Source organism: Emys orbicularis, chromosome 8 (genome assembly GCF_028017835.1).
Source record: "Emys orbicularis isolate rEmyOrb1 chromosome 8, rEmyOrb1.hap1, whole genome shotgun sequence".
NCBI lineage: Eukaryota > Metazoa > Chordata > Testudines > Emydidae > Emys > Emys orbicularis.
Genome location: NC_088690.1, coordinates 106,314,720 through 106,333,410, shown reverse-complemented (window position 1 = coordinate 106,333,410; position 18,691 = coordinate 106,314,720). Strand labels below are relative to the sequence as shown.

The window sequence follows — 18,691 nt, the reverse complement described above, 5'->3', positions numbered from 1 at the left end:
AGGCAACACAGGGACAGTAGGTACAGTGCTGTTATTAAAAATGCCAGACTACTTTTCACAAAAGCATATATTTAAACAATTAGCTTTCATTTATTGTCTGTGGGCTCCATTTCTCATAAAAAGTCTTCAAATGTCTGCTTGTGAGACAATGCTTCAGACAGCATTAACCCACGAAGCGGACCAGGTTTGCAAATTACAGCCCCAATTAAGCCAAGTACTTATGCATGTGCTTAAGTGTAATGAGACTTAAGCACATGCTGAAGTGCTTTGCTGAGTTGGAGCCTTTTGAGATTAGATTAGCTTTCTATTTTAAAACCTAGTTTTCACCTGGGAATCCAAATCTTCTCCTTTCAAGCAAAGGTTCGCATCAAGAACATTCAGTCCAACCAGCAAACCTACAATCACTGCTCCTTCCTCCTCCATCATCAATGCATCAGGTTCATAAAATTCACTAAAGAGAGATAATTTAGAGGAAATTCTCACACGTCATGATTTCAACTCCAGCAATAGCAGAAGTTCAATTTAATGAAAGTATTATATAAAGTGGTATTGTAGCTCTAGATAAAAGAGTAGAATGTATACTGATCCTCTCCTTATCACGTACTGTAATACAAGAACAAGAATAGACTTTGAAACCGAAAGGCAACAAATGCAGAACCCCAATAGGAAATATTTGTTTGCTAAGCCTACAGTCAACTTGTGAAATTCACTGCCATTGTTGCTAGATTTTTTTTTTAAATTTAAATTTACATTCACAACCACTAGCATTTGTAGCAATGTAAGATTTTGTATGAACATTATAACAATCACAGAACAGCATTCAAGGGCTCGAGAGGTACCAAGCCTTTTATCTAAATCAAAGATAACAGAAAATACAATCTCTGTTTAAAGAAAGATTGTCCTTGATAAAGATTCTCCAACTCTCAACTGTCCATTGTATTTAGAATAAGATGTTGTATGTTTTGTTTCAGTAGTACTCTGAGATTAAAAGAGCACTGGTAACAAGTAACTAATTTCATCAATTTAGACTAAATTATATTAGGGGATGTTGTATGTTGTATATGGTTTGCTGAACAAACGTTTCCAATAGTATCCCAAGGTTTTAGAGCAACAACTACATTGTATGATCTCAAAGCTCATTGTATGGGTTCCAAACTACTTTAGAAAGTAGAAAGAAATTCCACAGAACTGTGTGTTCTCTGTCCGATCACCAGACAGGATTTTGAAGAACTATAATGGCATCCTTTTACAAGCATTGAACAGTTTTACATTCTCCCCAAGTTTTGAATGGCAACCTTGCCTGCTATTTCAAGTCACTGGCTCACATAATTTATTCATTCCATGAATTTATATGCATATTTTATTTAGTTCAATTCAATCTTGATAGGTCCAGCAAAGTTGAAAAAAACCGCTCAATTCATTAATAAACTACATGCAATTTCTGCTCATTTATATACAGATAACACTGTCCAACACTTTCAAAAATTAAACTATAACCTCATCCATTGTTTTTACTTCCTGAGAAACTTAAAGATGAAAGGAACAAAGGATATTTATCTCAAAACCAACATGCACAGATGTTTCTCTTTTCTATATATAAATGGTACAGTATATCATCAAAATACTACAAATTGGGTGTATGGGTACCTTAATAGAGGTTTGTGGTCTAATAGTACTTTCAAGTAATCTGCCAGTTTCTTTTGCATGAGTGCAAGATAAAGCCAAGCTCTTCCTCTTCCTACTGCGGTTCTAGAATACAATACAGATGCAAACCATTATCAAAATTGCAATAAATTAAGATTTTAAAAGCAATTTTTAAAGTATTTCTGTAATTCAGCATTAATAAAGATGATACCAAGTTGGAGGTAGTATTTTATTAAATGAGCACAAAAACCCATGAAGAAAATTAAGTGAGAATAAAAACGTTTATACATCTATAGAGAAATTATTAAACAAATCAAGTATTTAAGTGAATGGGAAGCATCTGGTCAAATTTGGCCCAAATCAAACACAAGTTTTTACTATATCAGACTAAAAGAAAAATTTCTGTCATTATTAATGCCAATAAAAAAACATTTTAAATACAAATATTCTTCTGTAATGTTTGTAACCTAACCATTGCAGCATTCTGCTGGTGCTCAAGAATTTGGAAATGAAACTAGTCTATTTACATCATCCAAAAACAAAGCAAGAAAGCAGACAAATGACATTAAAAACTATTTTAAAATTCTCTCATTTTGAATAGTTTAAAGGTTATTTCTTGCACAGGTAAGGAATTTTTAATATACTTTTTTAGCCTGACAGGTTCTTTTGAAGATTGAGTGTTGAAAACTGGTATCATGAAAGACATGTAGAACTTTGTGCTACATTTATACACTATGTTCTCTGGCTCAGAGAATGAGATCTCCCCAACTGAGAGAGAAAGAGATGATACGTTATTATATTACCCCAGTCTTCAACTCACTTCAGCTCTGGCAGATTTTTAACACTAGTTGCTATATCTGATGCTTCTGGACAAAGTTTCTCCACCAGCTCCAAAGGACCAAAAAATGACTTATTCTGTCCAATAAAACTCTTCTTGGCTAAGAGGGAAGAAATACAGAGGTGTTAATAAGCAGGAAAATGACAAACATCCTCCTTCAACTCCACAATCACAAATAGTATAAAAAGAGACCCTTAAAATGTACTCCATCTTACAAGCCCTCAGTACGTACACTGAGTTCATTCCTCAGTCAGGAGATGACAGAGACCTGATACAGAGCATATCACAATGTAAACAGATAATGTAGTTGATCTTCGCTGTATCCCAATATTTCTCCACAGAATTTTGCTGATAAAATATTAACATTTTACATTGTAATATGATCTGAAACCACATTAAGGCAAATCTGAATGGATTTCCACAGCCTCTCAACATTCCTATGATTTCAGCCAAACTCATTTAAGAACGAACTATGGTGCTCACCTTTTAGCCCATGCTTTAGACAGTGCTCCATCACCACAAAGAACTGTTGCAAAGGAGGGAAGTCGGAATCCAGAGTCCTACCCAGGCTCATGGCTGACTGGATCAAGACTTTGATACTGAGCTTCATCATATTCATCAAGTTTGAACGCTCTTCCATTGTGTGGCATTTAACAGCTAAAAAGTTTTAGGGGGAAAAAAAACAAAAACACCCCAATGAAAGCATACAGGCTTGTTTGTCCTTAAGATAACATTGAGAAAGATAGTGCCCAGGTATAGTTTTCAACTCTTAGCCTCCCAAGGCCTGAATGTGTGACACTGTATTTTTAAATATGTTAGACATAAAACATAAGGCACAGAAGAAAGAAAATCTATTCATAGGAAGAATACTGACTGACTGACCAACCAGAGGTTCATTTAGGTGCCACGTGTGAGTATTATGTGATTTCAGATTCAAGAATCAACATATCAGATTCAAATTTACAATAAAAAATGAAGTAATAGTATGACACTGAGATGTAGCCAAAATTTGGCTCTAACAAGAAACACTTTGTAATGAAGTACAGTTATGAGGTATATGGATAACAACCAGACTGAAGGGTGCTTCTGTCACTGTCTCTAGATTCAGGCTGACTCCATGGTACTCTAGACTGTTCTTTGATTCCCAAGGCTCTAAGCAGGGCTGGATTAACCTGTTGTAGGCCCCCATGGAAGCAATGGAGCATGGCATCGGGACGTCAGTCCCCAGAGCAAGGGGCCAGCCAGGGGCAATTGGGTGAGGCATGGCAGGAGTGGCCCTGCTCTGCCCAGCCCAGTGCAAGGGCACTATTAACAAACTGGTAGTTGCCAGACATACAGTGGCCTGCCTGGCCCTGTGCTGCCAGCGTGCCCGTTCCCCTCGGGGGCGGGCCCATGCCATGCCACACAGCCCCCCACCCACCCAACACCCCCCTGTCTTCCTACAGCCAGAGCCTTCCCGGTCACGCTATGCCCAGTGCCCCCCTAGACCCTGCCACAAATGCTCAGTGCCCTGCCCAGCGCCCCCCTGCCCACAACCGCCCAGCACCCCACACAGAATTCCCACTCCATATGCTCCAACACACAGATCTTCTCCACCCCCTCACAGCCCAGCAAGCCCCAACAGACCTACTCCCCCACGCCCTGCCTCCTGGCTGCACTCACTGACCCTGCTGGGAGGTGACTGTGTCTGCCGGGCTAAGCTGGCAGCCCAGCCAGAGCTGGTCCCGGGGCCGGGAATCACTCCAGCCCTCAGGCGTGGCGCAATCAGCCAGGCCAGGGCATGTCTCGGCTGGGCTCCCTCAGGACCCACTTGCCGGAGGGGCCCAGCCAAGCCCCCCCATGCTGTTTCCCCCAAACTGGCTGAGACTGGCCAGGCTTCTGCACCAGTCCCAGGCAGCCAAGCTCCAGAGAGACAGGCAAGGCCCCACAGGTGGTGGGAAGCAGAGACTGCCCGGAGCCGGAGGTGCACTGGGGTCCGGCCAGGGGGCAGAGAGGAGCCGGCTGGTGGGGCCAAGAGGCAGAGAGGAGCCCTTGGCCAGCCGGTGGACAGGCTGAGAGGAGGAAGTGGTGGTGGCGGCAGGGGAGCCAGCAGGCTGGTGGGGTCTTGGACCACAGTGCAAGTGGAGCAGGACGGGGTCCCTTCTGAGCATGGCCCGGGTCCATGGCACCACTGTAAACCTGGGACTGGCCCTAAGCTATTGCAACAAGCAACACACATGCTGAAACTCCATCCTAATCCTTCGCCCAGAGAGTGGGGAACATTGTTGCATGTAATATAACTTCATTTTATTCCCATCCCTCCATCAGAGGGGTAGTTAGGGCTGGCTGTAAACACAAGCAAACAACTTGTGGCCCTGAAAGTCTAATGACGACAAGATCTTCCAGTGGGTCTGAAGAAAAACCCCGTGCCCTGGGTAACCCTGTGGTAGGGTTGCTTGGGTTTCCACAATTAATACCTGTTTAGCAAACTTAGGAGAGAAACAGCCAAGTGAAATAACTTTCAAGTATCAGGGGGTAGCTGTGTTACTCTGTATCCACAAAAACAACAAGGAGTCTGGTGGCATTTTAAAGATTAACAGATTTATTTGGGCATAAACTTTCGTGGGTAAGATGCATCTGAAGAAGTGTTTTTTTTACCCATGAAAGCTTATGCCCAAATAAATCGGTTAGTCTTTAAGGTGCCACCTGACTCCTTGTTGTTTAAGTGAAATAACTGGCACTCTGCCTAACTTGAAGGGGTCCCCCCTCCACAGCCTCCTGTCCCCCCTGCTCCACTATCCAATTGCCTCTTGTCCTTCCCAATGGGGATTCTCTCTAGGGCCTTCTGCCCCCTAGCACTATTCCCCTCAAGTGGGACCCTCATTATATCCCCTGCCCCCAACACTATCCTCCCCCAGTGGAACCCCCATGGGCCCCCGCCCCCAACATTATTCCCCCAAGTGGGACCCCCATATCTTCTGCTCCCAGCACTCTGCCCCCTATGGGAGCTCTCCCATTACCTCCTGCCCCCTCATTATGTTTTCCCCATTACCTTCCATTTGCCTTCCCCTGTGGCCTGCTCCCCCCCCCCCCGGGCCTCCTGGCCCCACAGCCCCTAAGCAGACTGAGGTCACGGGAATGGCCCCAGGCCGAGTCCCCAAAGACCATCCCCACCCCGTTATCCCCACTGACTTCTCACCCTCTCCAGCGCTGCCAGAGAAACAGCTCCCCCCCCGCCCTCCAAATAGAGACCATTGATTGGGCGACGGAGGCCCATCATTAACTCCCCATCCAAGCCAATCAGGGTGCAAGGCCCACAAACACCGCCTCCAATTGGCTGCACGTTCAGACAGGCCCCTCGCACGTTCCCATTGGGTGCGAGAGCCTTCGCTCCCTGTCCACCTCGGTCCTCATTGGCTCGAAAGGGAGGCACGAGGGACCTGAGAGACGGGATATAGAAACCGCCCAAAGGAGTGCTCGGGCCGGGGACTGTCGCGAGCTAGCCTAGAGAGAACGAGAAAGATGCGGCAGGGGGCAGCCGCCATCTTAGACGGGGCTGCTGGTACGTGTGAGGGAAGCCTGCCCCTCCCAGTAAGCCACTGTCAGTGTAGGTCACACGACCATTTCACAGCTCGACCTGTAGCGAAAAAACCGCCCGCTGCGCGGCTCGGTTCCCATGCGGGGGGACGCTGAAAACCCCCATCCCTCCATTAACTCCCCCTCATGCGGTGAGTGCGTGGGAAGGCACTGCCTACCCCCATTAGCCCTTCCTGATCCGGGGGGGCTGCCTACCCCTCTCTCTCCCATTAGTCCTCCCTCTCTTATGTAGTGTGTGTGGGGGGGATGGTGCCTATCCCCACTAATCCCCTTCCTTGTCCAGTGTGAGAGTGGGGGCGCTGCCTACTCCTATCTCTCCTCTTAGTTCTCCTGATTTCAATGGGGGTGTTGCCTGCACCCCCATTAAGTCCCCTCCCACACCTGATTCATGTGGGAGCGGTACCTACCTGCCACATCCCGACTTCCAGCAGTGACACCTCATTCCCAGGAGCGTGCAACTGCCTATCTGCTGCAGTCTCCCTCCTTCACTCCCCAGCCAGCAACACCCCTGCTCTTGACAGCGTGGACAAAACAACCTCACATGTGGTACTTTGGGATAACAAATATCACAGTGATGAGAAGGATTATTGTTTATGCCACACCTAAAATGCTCAGAGGTAAACACAAATCTAAAAATAGGAAATCCATTTAAGGTATCAACAACCAGATCCATCTCCACTCACATGAGCAGCATTTATTACGATTACCATTGAAATAAAACACACATGCCGATGAATCACAACACACTTCTTCCCAACAGACAGCACAATGCATGCATCAAATTCCTCAAAATCACACTCAAACGCACATGCTGAACTCTGATGTCAGATGTTTTTAGGTAACAGATTTTGGATATATAGGATTAATCTTGCTGAGATTGCAGGTAAATTTGTGTGTTTGTGAGAGATTTTTAGGAACCTGATAGTGTCTGGTTGCACAATAGAAATGAAAAGAAAGTTGATTGTGGAGGTGAGGAATTAATGGCTTTGTTTAGGTGTTATGTTTCAGCAGTAATTCATTTATATTGAAGTTGTTGGGATAGTTTCCTAGATCTGAGTTTGTATTGAAAGGAAATATACTTTTGCAACTGTAACCCTAAGACCTGGTTTACATCCAAAATTGCATTAGTTTAGTTAAAAGTGTAATTTTAAATGGATTTAGTTAAGGTGGTGCAATTTTGTGCATGGGCACTTTTAAATAGGTTTAAACCTGACATATTGGCTGAGTTGCACCTGTAACTTAATACAAATTAAACAAATAAGTCACTTTTCAACTGATATAAAAGTGTCTGTGTTGGGATTTGCAACAATTTAACTAAATTGTTTTTTTTAATTATTTAAGTTAAACTGGTGCAGCTTCTGTGTTTAGACAAACCTCCAGTTAATATTTGTGTGTGTATATACACGATAAAAATTATATTTAAAGGAACATGAAGGTTGCAAAGTCAAGCATGCAAGAGCTAAGAAATGCCAGAAATAAAGTTGACCCTCTTATGCATATGCATTGTGATACAGTCCAGTTATATTACATGATCACACACTATTGTTTCCTCAGGACCTCTGCCTTATTCAGTACACAGGACAGATGGTGCTCACTAAATGAGCAGCTATTCAATATTTTGTTTTAGCCTCATTGTGTAGTCCTGTGCCTTGTTTACTACACACCATTCAAACTCTTCTGTGAATACAGAATTAGTTTCCTCACCGGCATTCTATAATACTCAACACTATAGTATTGGCAGGGCCAGATTAATGCATAGGCAAACTAGGCCCAGATTCATGGGGGAGCCCCAAATGGGGTCAAATTTGCAACCTGGCATACAGGGTCCAAGTGCCACTCAGGGCAGGTCTAAACTACAACGGGGATCCACGCGCTGAGAGCGATCCACTGGCAGTTGATTTAGAGGGTCTAGTAAAGACACGCCAAATCAACTGCAGATCGCTCTGCAGTGGACCCCTGTACTCTACCCCCGATGAGAAGAGTAAGGTAAGTCGACAGGAGAAAGTCTTCCGTTGACCCCCTGCAGTATCTCGACCGAAGGTACGTCAACTCCAGCTACGTTATTCACGTAGCTGGAGTTGCATAGCGTAGGTCGACTTACCGCGGTAGTGTAGACATAGCCTCAGGTTTGGCCCAGCTACCTCTCCATCATGATGGAGTGGGCAGCCAGTGAGTGGCGTTGAGACCCCATTCCCCAGGTTGCAAGGCTACTCACTCAAATTGGGCCTGGCTGCTCCACTGTCATGGTGAGCAGTGCCCCAAGCAGCTGGAGGATAAGCAGATGGTCCTGGTAGATCCACAGCATTGCCAGCCTGGCCATGGGGAATGTACTGTACAGCTGCTTGTTGCTATTCATGTTATAAGGTAAGGACCCAGAAGTGCATGTTTGCCTATGGCCAAGTAATGGTTTAATCTGATCCTAGGTATCAGAATGCTTCACAGACAAGGAATAGTCAGTTGCACACATACAAAATGGGAAATGATTGCCTAGGAAGGAGTACTGCAGAAAGAGATCTGGGGGTCATAGTGGATCACAATCACAAGCTAAATATTAGTCAACAATGTAACACTATTGCAAAAAAAGCAGATATCATTCTGAGATATATTAGCAGGACATGAGAAGTAATTCTGCTCTACTCTGTGCTGATTAGGCCTCAGCTGGAGTATTGTGTCCAATTCTGGGTGCCACATTTCAGGAAAGATGTGGACAAATTGGAGAAAATCTAGAGAAGAGCAACAAAAATGATTAAAGGTCTAGAAACCATGACCTATGAGGGAAGATTGAAAAAATTGGGTTGGTTTAGTCTGGAGAAAAGATGACAGAGGGGACATATAATTTGCAAGTACATAAAAGGTTGTTGCAAGGAGGAGGGAGAAAAATTGTTCTCCTTAACCTCTGAGGAAAGGACAAGAAGCAATGGACTTAAATTGCAGCAAAGGGCAGTTTAAGTTGGACATTAGGAAAAACTTCATAACTGTCAGGGTAGTTAAGCACTGGAATAAATTGCCTAGGGTGGTTATGGAATCTCCATCACTGGAGATTTTTAAGAGCAGGTTAGACCTGTCAGGGATGGTCTAGATAATACTTAGTCCTGCCATGAGTGCAGGGGACTGGACTAGACGACCTCTCAAGGTCCCGTCCAGTCCTATGATTCTATGATCACCTCTGCGAGGTGAGGTGGTATTGTTATCCTCATTTCACAAATGGGGAGCTGAGGCCAAGAAAGAGTCCACTAATTTTGGGGCCCAATTTGAGATGCCTGATTTTTTAGAGTACTTAGCGAATGGTAACATTTTATATGTTCAAACACAGCTCCCATTGACTTCAGTTGCAGCTGTGAGTGCTCTGCACTTCTGCAGATCAGATCCCAGCATCTCAAGTTGGAAACCAAGAAAATGAGGGCCACACAATTAGTGACCACCTCTGAAAAAATCTGATTGAAATGACTTGCCCAGCATCACATAGGAACTCCGTGGCAGAGGCAGGAGTAGAATCCAGTTATCCAGGGCAACTTTCAATTGCCTTAACTATGAAAGCATCATTTCTCTTCTTGCAATCCCTTCCTCATTCACTACACACTGTGCGACTTGCTGCAACAAATGAGGCAGGGGACCTACAGACGAGTCTCCGCTGCACACAACCCTGATTCCTCCCCAGAGCAGGTTCATGCTGTGCACTGAACAAGGCATGGATCCTGCTAAGACAGTTAGCCTCCCTGCTGTCTCTTCCCCCTTCCCTCCTCCCCCCCACCCCCCGAAAAAAAGAAAAAGTCTGGCTCTTGTTCCCTTTGCATTGGATTCAGGCAGCTTCCTCCTCCTCTGCTTGGGTGACAACATGGGGGCATTGAGAGCACAGGAGAAACAGTCTCATGGTGGCTTTCCATATTTGTGTCTGGCACCACAATAGCCATGAGAAACAATTGGAGGGGAAATACTGATCAGCCGTGCTGGCTTGGCTGTAGCATACTCTGTGCAGATAGAATCTTTGGATAATTTATCTGCCAAACTCTTACAAGTCTTTGACCATGTGTGAACTGTGATTTTTTTCAAAGGCTTGTAATTAATCAAGTTTGGGCTGTTTTTCAGGGGGACAGCAAAAAGTACATCCCTGACACCAGAATAAGGGCCAGATTTCAAGGCCTTGCTCCCATGGATAGGAGTGCTAGGGCTTCTCAGAGATTTGTAATTTTTTTTTTTTTTAAACATAGACTATAAGCTCCTGTTTTCCCCCTAATCATGTTCTCCAAAATGGATGAACCATTTTCACTTAAGTTCCTCCAGAATGTTTCAGCCTGAAGCAGAGACCTGGCATGGGAAATGTCAACCCAAATGGTTAAAGTTTGGCAAAGTTACAAGCAACTGAAAACAGTCCTATAATGGGACGTGCTGGGCAACCTTAACTATAGGCAGTGCTACCAGCCCCGTCTGTAATATTTATAGAGTGCCAGTTTGTATAGCACTGTAACAGAGAGAATGTACCAAAATAAACAGGAACCTGCCTGGAGTGACTAACAGAAGTTGGCCCAATAAAAGATACTCATCCAGCCTTGTCTCAAACTAAAAACACACAGGATAGCATGATTGGGTTATAGCCAGAATGGGGCATAGAATAATTTACATACACTACACATTTTTAGAGGTACTTATGAATTAATAGTTCTAGTTTTGTTTGAAGTTTTAAACTTGAGTTGTTGGAGTTACACTGGATAAGCAATAAAAAAAAAAAAATCCAACATAAAGGTATCCCATCCCCTTGTTTAGCGTAACAAAAGCAGCCAGAACAGATTTTGCTTCAGTCTTTTGTAGTCTGACTTTGGGTTTAGTCAAAGTGAAAAAAGAACAGGAGTACTTGTGGCACCTTAGAGACTAACAAATTTATTAGAGCATAAGCTTTCGTGGGCTACAGCCCACTTCCTCGGATACATATAGAGTGAAACATATATTGAGATATATATACACACAGGAATCATAATACTCAAAAACCAGTGGGAGAACACTTTAACCTGTCTGGCCATTCTAAGCCACCCACAGGTCTGTCAATCTTAAAACAGAAAAACTTCAAAAACAGACTCCAACGAGAGACTGCTGAGCTGGAATTGATATGCAAACTAGACACAATCAACTCAGGATTAAATAAGGACTGGGAATGGCTGAGCCATTACAAACATTGAATCTATCTCCCCTTGTAAGTATTTTCACACTTGCTTCTTATCAAACTGTCTGTACTGAGCTATCTTGATTATCACTTCAAAAGTTTTTTTTCTCTTACTTAATTGGCCTCTCAGAGTTGGTAAGACAACTCCCACCTGTTCATGCTCTCTGTATGTGTGTATATATATCTCCTCAATATATGTTTCACTCTATATGCATCCGAAGAAGTGGGTTGTAGCCCACGAAAGCTTATGCTCTAATAAATTTGTTAGTCTCTAAGGTGCCACAAGTACTCCTGTTCTTTTTGCGGATACAGACTAACACGGCTGCTACTCTGAAACCTGTCAAAGTGAAAAGTTTCTGACCAAAATATTTTTAAAAGTTTGGAATGACTGAGAAAGAGGGAGTTTAAGATGAAAGTACATTCCCTCACAACAATGTAATGAAACAAATAACTGCACAGCAATAGACCTCAGTCCCAAGGTGGGTTATCAAATGTTAGTTACACTGGAGTTGAGTAACATACCAGTAAACTTCTCTTTTTAGGACTTTATAAATAAACCCAAATACAGGTTGCAAGAGTAAATTTGACAATATTGTTCTTTGCACTTCTGAAGCATCAAAATATCTAGTCTATTGCCTCCTGCCCCTTCTGATCTAGCTATGAATGGCCCCGGAATCATTAAACAGATGGCCAAATTCAGAACTGGTGTAAGTGAGAAACTCCACTGGCCGAAGGTCACTGGAGGACAAACCTAAATGCTTAGTAGTTACTACAGTAAATTAATTACTGTGCTTTCTATTTATTTGCATGTTCTAAATATAATCAGGATGGTATCAAAAAGCAGACTATTCGCCTCACATCATGACAATGGAATTCACCTCTCACAATGAGCCAAGTAAGTAATTTGATGCAACTACAAAATACCCAGTTTACTAAACAAAACCAATAGATATCAAATTGTGTAAATTATGTATTTTAAGATCTACAATGGGACTTTTTTTTTAAAAAAGGAAACCAAAACTAGATTAAAATAAGAGTAAATTACCAAAGAATCCCACAAAAGCAAGGAGTCCTAGAATTTAAGGTCAGAAGGGACCACCAGATCATCTTGTCTAATCTGTATATCACAGGCCACCAACACCCAAAATTAGACTGAAGTATTTACAGCCCACAGGAAACTAACCTATTATGTGCCACAGGCAAACAGTAAGAGGGACTCAGGTGTACCAATTCCCAGGGTCTCTCAAAGGCAGGGAACTGATTCAGATATACCCAGATGATCTTGGCAAGTAGCCCACACCCCATGCAGCAGATTAAGGCAGCTCCCACCCCCCAAGGTCACTTCTCAAAGAAGGAAATCAGATTAGTTATGGGACTGTCTTCCTTTGGTAAAATCTTGTTGTATAACATCTATTTGCCTCCATGAATTTAAATTATTCTTTCCTTCACAATTTGCTCTAAAACCTTGTGTACTACTAAGATCAGATTAACTGGTCTGTAATTGCCTGGATCACTTCCCCCTCCCACCCCTTTCTTAAATATACATATGGCTTTAACTATTTTACAGACATATGGTAGTATCCCCAAATAGACAGAATTATTAAAAATCCTTGCTATCTGATTAGCAATCTCCTATGCCAATTATTTCAGTATTCTAGGTGCATTCAGCTCTATGTTTTTCTTCAACCTCAGATATGGTAATATTTCTATACACTTTCCATATCTCAGTCCAGCCCTGGGGTTTTATGACAGACCCTAACACTATCCCAACAGAACCTCTTTCATGATCCTTCTCTAATGATTTTGACCCAAACAGATTCACTTTGTTCATACTATCACTTTGTAGTTCTTTATAGTTTACCAGATCATTGATGTACAAAGCTACCCCCATTAACTTTACCTTTATTTCTGACTCTCCTAAACAGCATATATCCTTCAGTTCTTTTACTCCAATCATTAGTGCTATTTCACAATGTTTCTGTAGTCCCTATAATGTCTGGTTCGACCTTTGCACCAGTAATTCCAGTTCCTCCATTTTAATGGCAAGACTTATTGCATTCATATACAAGGATATGAGTTTCCTTCAGACCTCACCCAGTTTTCCAGCTGGAATTGCAGAAGCATTTAAAAATGTCACACATCTTTGTATATTGCCAAATCAATCATGGGCACTTGCTCCTCAGGCAGCAAATCTATGAAGATCTCCAGTTTGCATGTCTGAATTTTACAGGAGCTGTAGGGCTGCCATACTTTAATACTATGGAGGCATCCCTTTAATTTCATTACACTGCTCTCTAATAGTGGCATATACAATTTTAATAACTACACAAACATACAGCAATTCACTTAATATGGATGGGATCATACACATGCATCAAAGGAATATATTTTATAGGTTTGATTGTTTATTTACAATCCTTTGTGCCTCTCAGAGGATCGCCACGTGCTTTACCAAGGTATGTGTGTAATATCACTATTATACAGATGGGGAAATTGAGGCATGGGGAGGTTAGAGGGACATTCAACTTTCAGTGTTTGTTATTTTTGCAAGTAAAATCTGATTATTATTGAAAAACTAGAGGAAAATTCTAGTCTGTTTTTCAGTTTACTGTGCACTTGACAGCACTTTATGTATTCACGTTCACTCTTTCCCCTGTATAGTCAGTTCCCTCTGTGCACACTGAAAGGGAAGGGAAGATATTCAAAAAGAGCTAAATGTGATTGTAAAGCTATAAAAACTGACAAAGTAACATAGGGGCAGCTGTACTGCCTGAAATCACTTAACTCATATTTTGAAAATGATTAGATTTCAATTTGATGTTTCTAAGTGACTTTTCCAGGGTTATGCAGGAATTCAGTCAGGAACACACTATACTATGTGTGTGGAGGGTGTGTGTGTCCAGAATGCAGGAATTCAGTCAGGAACACACTATACTATGTGTGTGGAGGGTGTGTGTGTCCAGATTTGGGAGCAGAGGAAATCATAATATATGGCTCTCCCCTTCCCACTGGGAAAGTTGCTCGGCCACCTCTGCAGCACCATTCACTTCCCTTCCCCTCCACTAGACCTTGTGAAGGGCGCTCCACATAGGGTGGGAAAGGCTGGAATGGTGGTGGTGGGTAAAATGGGGCAGGAATGCATATCATCTCCCATCTGGCCCTGTGGAAATTCTGAAGAGTTTCCAATACAGCCTGGGGAATTATTCTTTTTCCCATGGAGTGCCCATCTCGGGGAAATCCCCTTTATGGGATGGGAGGGTGGGGTAGGTTTCAAAGGCCACTTCATTGCAGCCACACTGCCAGGGACCAAAAGGGGTGTAGAAGAGGCAAGAGTTGCTGCAGGAACATGCAACTGCCACTGAAATGGCCTTAGTCTTCTGCTGTCTCCCCTCCAGGAACTACAAGTGTTCTAGCCAGGCCATGCACCCTATACCACATGGGTTGGAGTGAGAGGGGCAAACTCACACCAAGCTCCTCCCCAATGGAATGATGCAGGGATGGGGAGGGGAATTCCACAAGAGGATTCTTGTGGACTTTTCCTTTTCTTGGAGGGTGCAATCTGAGTCCTGGTCTAGTGGCTTGACATTATGATATACTGAAATTTATTTGCTGATTAGAACTAGACATTCAGTTATTAGTTTTCTACATGAAAATCACTCCTGTGTTATATCTTTGTGGACATACACACACAGAGCATTGAGTATCTTGTTGCTCCTACATAGAAACACATACCCTGCTATTCTTTTTTTGTAGAAGCTTCATTAGGCACCTATTGAAGTACAGTATGAGAAATGCCTTTGTTGTAAGACTCCCAGCTCCTGATCTTTGTGGAAGTAATTAAATATATAACATGAAATCAAGCTACTTCAGAATATTTTAATCAGACCCAGTAACTTTTGGCACTGTTCATTCCAGATCTCTCTCTCTCTCCTTGTCCCTCCTCCCACATTTCCTCTTCTGCTTTTCTCTTCCTTTTCCCTTGTTTCCTTTTCTACCAATCCTTTCCTCTCTGGTTGCTTGTCAATAAAATGTTTGTCTTTAGGTGGGACCTGAACTGTGCTATGTCAGCTCACCTGGGGATAGAGCTTTCAGTAAGTACAATAAACCACGACACCCAATGATAGGGTAACCTCAGAATCTGATACCTCAATATAGAACTCCCCCATAAAAGAGGGGCCAGCCCCATTAGAGGATGTAGACAGACCCTTCATGTCCTGTCTTTCTCCCCCATCCCTGGCACTATTTAGTCTCCTCCAAGTTGATGTTGCATTTAGTCTGCAATGTTGGAAGACTTTTGTCTGGCATTTTTTGGAAGACTTACAAGAAACACTTTAGCTAATGTATGCAGCAATACACTACATAGAAGGTGACATCCTAACCCTGCTGAAATCAATGGCAAAACTCCCATAGACTTCAGTGGGGCCAGGATTACACCGATTAAGCAGATTTAAGCTCCTTAAAGGACATTCATAAATGTTTGCTAATAAACCAGTTTCTCTTAAGAATCTTTTTCTACATTATAAATAATTTTAATATCTTATTAGATATTACAACTCTTTATTGCACAATTGCTTCCCGATGTTTCATTACTATGTGTGTATCAGAGAGACTGTGAAAGTCATATGATTAGAAAACAATATAGATAAAAGTTTCCTTGTCCCAGTCAGCCCACCTATAAGTAAGGAAAGAGACCATACTAGATACTGATGCAGTCATGCTACATCTAAGCCAAACTTTTCTGGGAAACCGAAATAAAAATGTAATGCACAAAAATTAAAAGCCATCCTCCCCAAAATATCAAAAAGTTATTCTTTCCCTGATAATGTAAAAGTTTGCTGAGATTTGTTCTCTGGGTTCATAAGTACTTTGTAGAAATCATTACAGTATCCACAGGAGATTGTTTTTTAATAAATGCAAAGTAATAATAATGCATCTTTGACACTAAATCATGCTACTTGCAGGCTATAACTAACTTATTTGTACAGGGTACAAGAAAGTTTACTGAATAAACATAACCATACTTGTTTTTGCTGTGTTGTCATTGCTGACTGGTTTGGGCACGAGTCCTACCAAAGCTGCAGACTTCAGAGCATTGCCATAGCTCACTGCTAAGTTTTCTGAAGCTTTCTTGGCCAGTGAAAAGATGGGAGCAGACCATCCTGATTCTTCAACAGTTTTCTCTCTCCCCTCGTTTTTGAACTCGGTTACATTAGGAATCAGGTTTCTGTCAATGATTTCAAAATCTTTCTGTTCCAGAGCAGATGCATTGCAACTCTCTCCTTCAGCCATCTTTAAAATGTCATATGACACTAGTCATGAGCAATCGAGTGAAGCAGAAACTCTCTGCCCTGTCTTCCAACTTGTAGTTGATAGGAGTTGTACAAAAAAAAAAAGTATGCTCTGAGTGATTGTACAACAGCCACTTGCATGAGCAAACGTGTCAGAGACCGAAACCTCTGTGATTGTGGACATTTTTCCTTGTATGCTTCAAATTATACACACAGCTATATATTTTCTGGTTACTGATTAATTACAACAAATGATATCTCTTTAGGTATTGTGTAGTGGATGTCCTTTTGTATTATTTCCAATTGTTATTTGTAGCAATCTGAAAAAACAAATGAATCCTCTGCATTTCTACACAATATTTTAAGTTAGCATTTTGCCAGAGTATATGAAAGTCACAGATTTTGCAGAATTTACAAACACACTCAACCTTTTGAGACTGGATTGTCCTGCCTAAAACTGGACCATCATAACCTGAAGAAGAGGGTTGATAGAGATTTATTATACTTTTTGAAAGTGAAGTATGCTCCCCTGCACTATCTACACTACAAAAACAGCCATATTTAAGCAGAGTTGGGAAACATGGCTGCCTGTGTGGACAAAAAGGATATGTTATAATCATGTTGGGGAATCAACCAACCTGATCCTGGTTATACAAATGTAACCTTACCAGGTATCTATAGATTAACATAGGGTGCCTTAACATGGCTGTAACATGCAGGTTTCTGTCCAGCAACTATATAACTATATAACATAGTTGGACTACAGCTTGTTTAAACTTGTATTAAGCATGGTTGGCTCACCTGTTTCTAAACTGGCTATTTTTGTTGGATAGACTTAGGAAATATTTTGTTTGGTGGAGGCTAAAAGGACAAGGAGGTAATTTGGGACATCTTGTTACTAACAAACTTGGTAGCAGAAGAAACATCTTTAGACTACAAGTCCCTCATCTTTTGTTTATTTATATATAGTTTCTACTCAAATATTTTTATTTGATTGCAATACAGAGGTGCCAAACTGCAAGGAGAGTTACAGAAGTTCCCTTGAGAGAATGTATGTACAGCATACTTAATAGGTTTCAGAGTGGTAGCCATGTTAGTCTGTATCAGCAAAAACAATGAGGAGTCCTTGTGGCACCTTAGAGACTAACAAATTTATTTGGGCATAAGCTTTCATGGGCTAGAACCCACTTCATCAGATGCATGGAGTGAAAAATACAGGAGCAGATATAAATACATGAAAGGATGGGGGTTGTTTTACCAAGTGAGAGGTCAGTCTAATGAGATAAATCAATTAACAGCAGGATACCAAGGGAGGAAAAATAACTTTTGAAGTGGTAAGAGTGGCCCATTACAGACAGTTGACAAGAAGGTGTGAGTAACAATAGGGAGAAATTAAGTTTAGGTTTTGTAACGACCCAGCTACTCCCAGTCTTTATTCAGGCCTAATGTGATGGTATCCAGTTATCTCATTAGACTGACCTCATACTTGGTAAAGCAACCCCCATCCTTTCATGTATTTATACCTGCTCCTGTATTTTTCACTCCACGCATCTGATGAAGTGGGTTCTAGCCCACGAAAGCTTATGCCCAAATAAATTTGTTAGTCTCTAAGGTCCCACAAGGACTCCTCGTTGTTCATACTTCATAGATAACTTTAGACAAGACTGATAACAGTGGGGGAAAGGAAAGAAGCTGGTCATCATGCCCTGTTGTGAAGGGGAATGTTTTTTTGAGCTGGTTAACTTTTGTAAATTAGAAAGTTTGGGGCCAGACTGAGGCCCCTTTGTCCCAGGGAAATCTGTTAAAGGGATCTGAGGGGAGGAGTCTGAGTTTCTGTTCAGTGACCTTGTGTGTGGTGGCATGCTAGAGTGGATGGCCTGTGGTATTGGTGAAACAATAGATCTTCTCCCTCCAGGGTCCAACTCCTGCACAGGTGCTTCCAAGAATGGGGAGTATGGTGCCATGGTGGTGGATGAACCTCCCCTTTCATGCAGAAGAGGGAGAGAGATATGTATGTAAACGTAGGGAACACAGTCTGGCCCCAAATCTGTATCTTCCTAACATTTTGTATTTAAACTACTGTTCTACTCTCAAGTATTCTCAGGCACTGTAAAAATGTAATATTCCATGGTTACTTATTCTCCACAAAACAGAGGGCAACTTCTGAGTGCCTGCGGAGGATAATAGAAC

At 42.2% G+C, this 18,691-nt stretch overlaps 1 protein-coding gene across 1 annotated transcript in view; it reads right to left on the bottom strand.

Moving 5' to 3' along the window:
• The window catches only part of RUFY1 (RUN and FYVE domain containing 1), a 33,031-nt gene extending 16,523 nt beyond the window's left edge, over positions 1-16,508 (bottom strand). Inside the window, exons 1-5 of the mRNA XM_065409079.1 lie at positions 16,235-16,508; positions 2,966-3,139; positions 2,465-2,582; positions 1,648-1,749; positions 328-451 (exon numbers count right to left, since the gene is read on the bottom strand). Of these exons, the coding sequence (XP_065265151.1) occupies positions 328-451; positions 1,648-1,749; positions 2,465-2,582; positions 2,966-3,139; positions 16,235-16,502 (786 nt within the window). The 5' untranslated portion in view covers positions 16,503-16,508. The remainder of the gene's footprint in view (positions 1-327; positions 452-1,647; positions 1,750-2,464; positions 2,583-2,965; positions 3,140-16,234) is intronic.
• Positions 16,509-18,691: the final 2,183 nt, after the last annotated feature.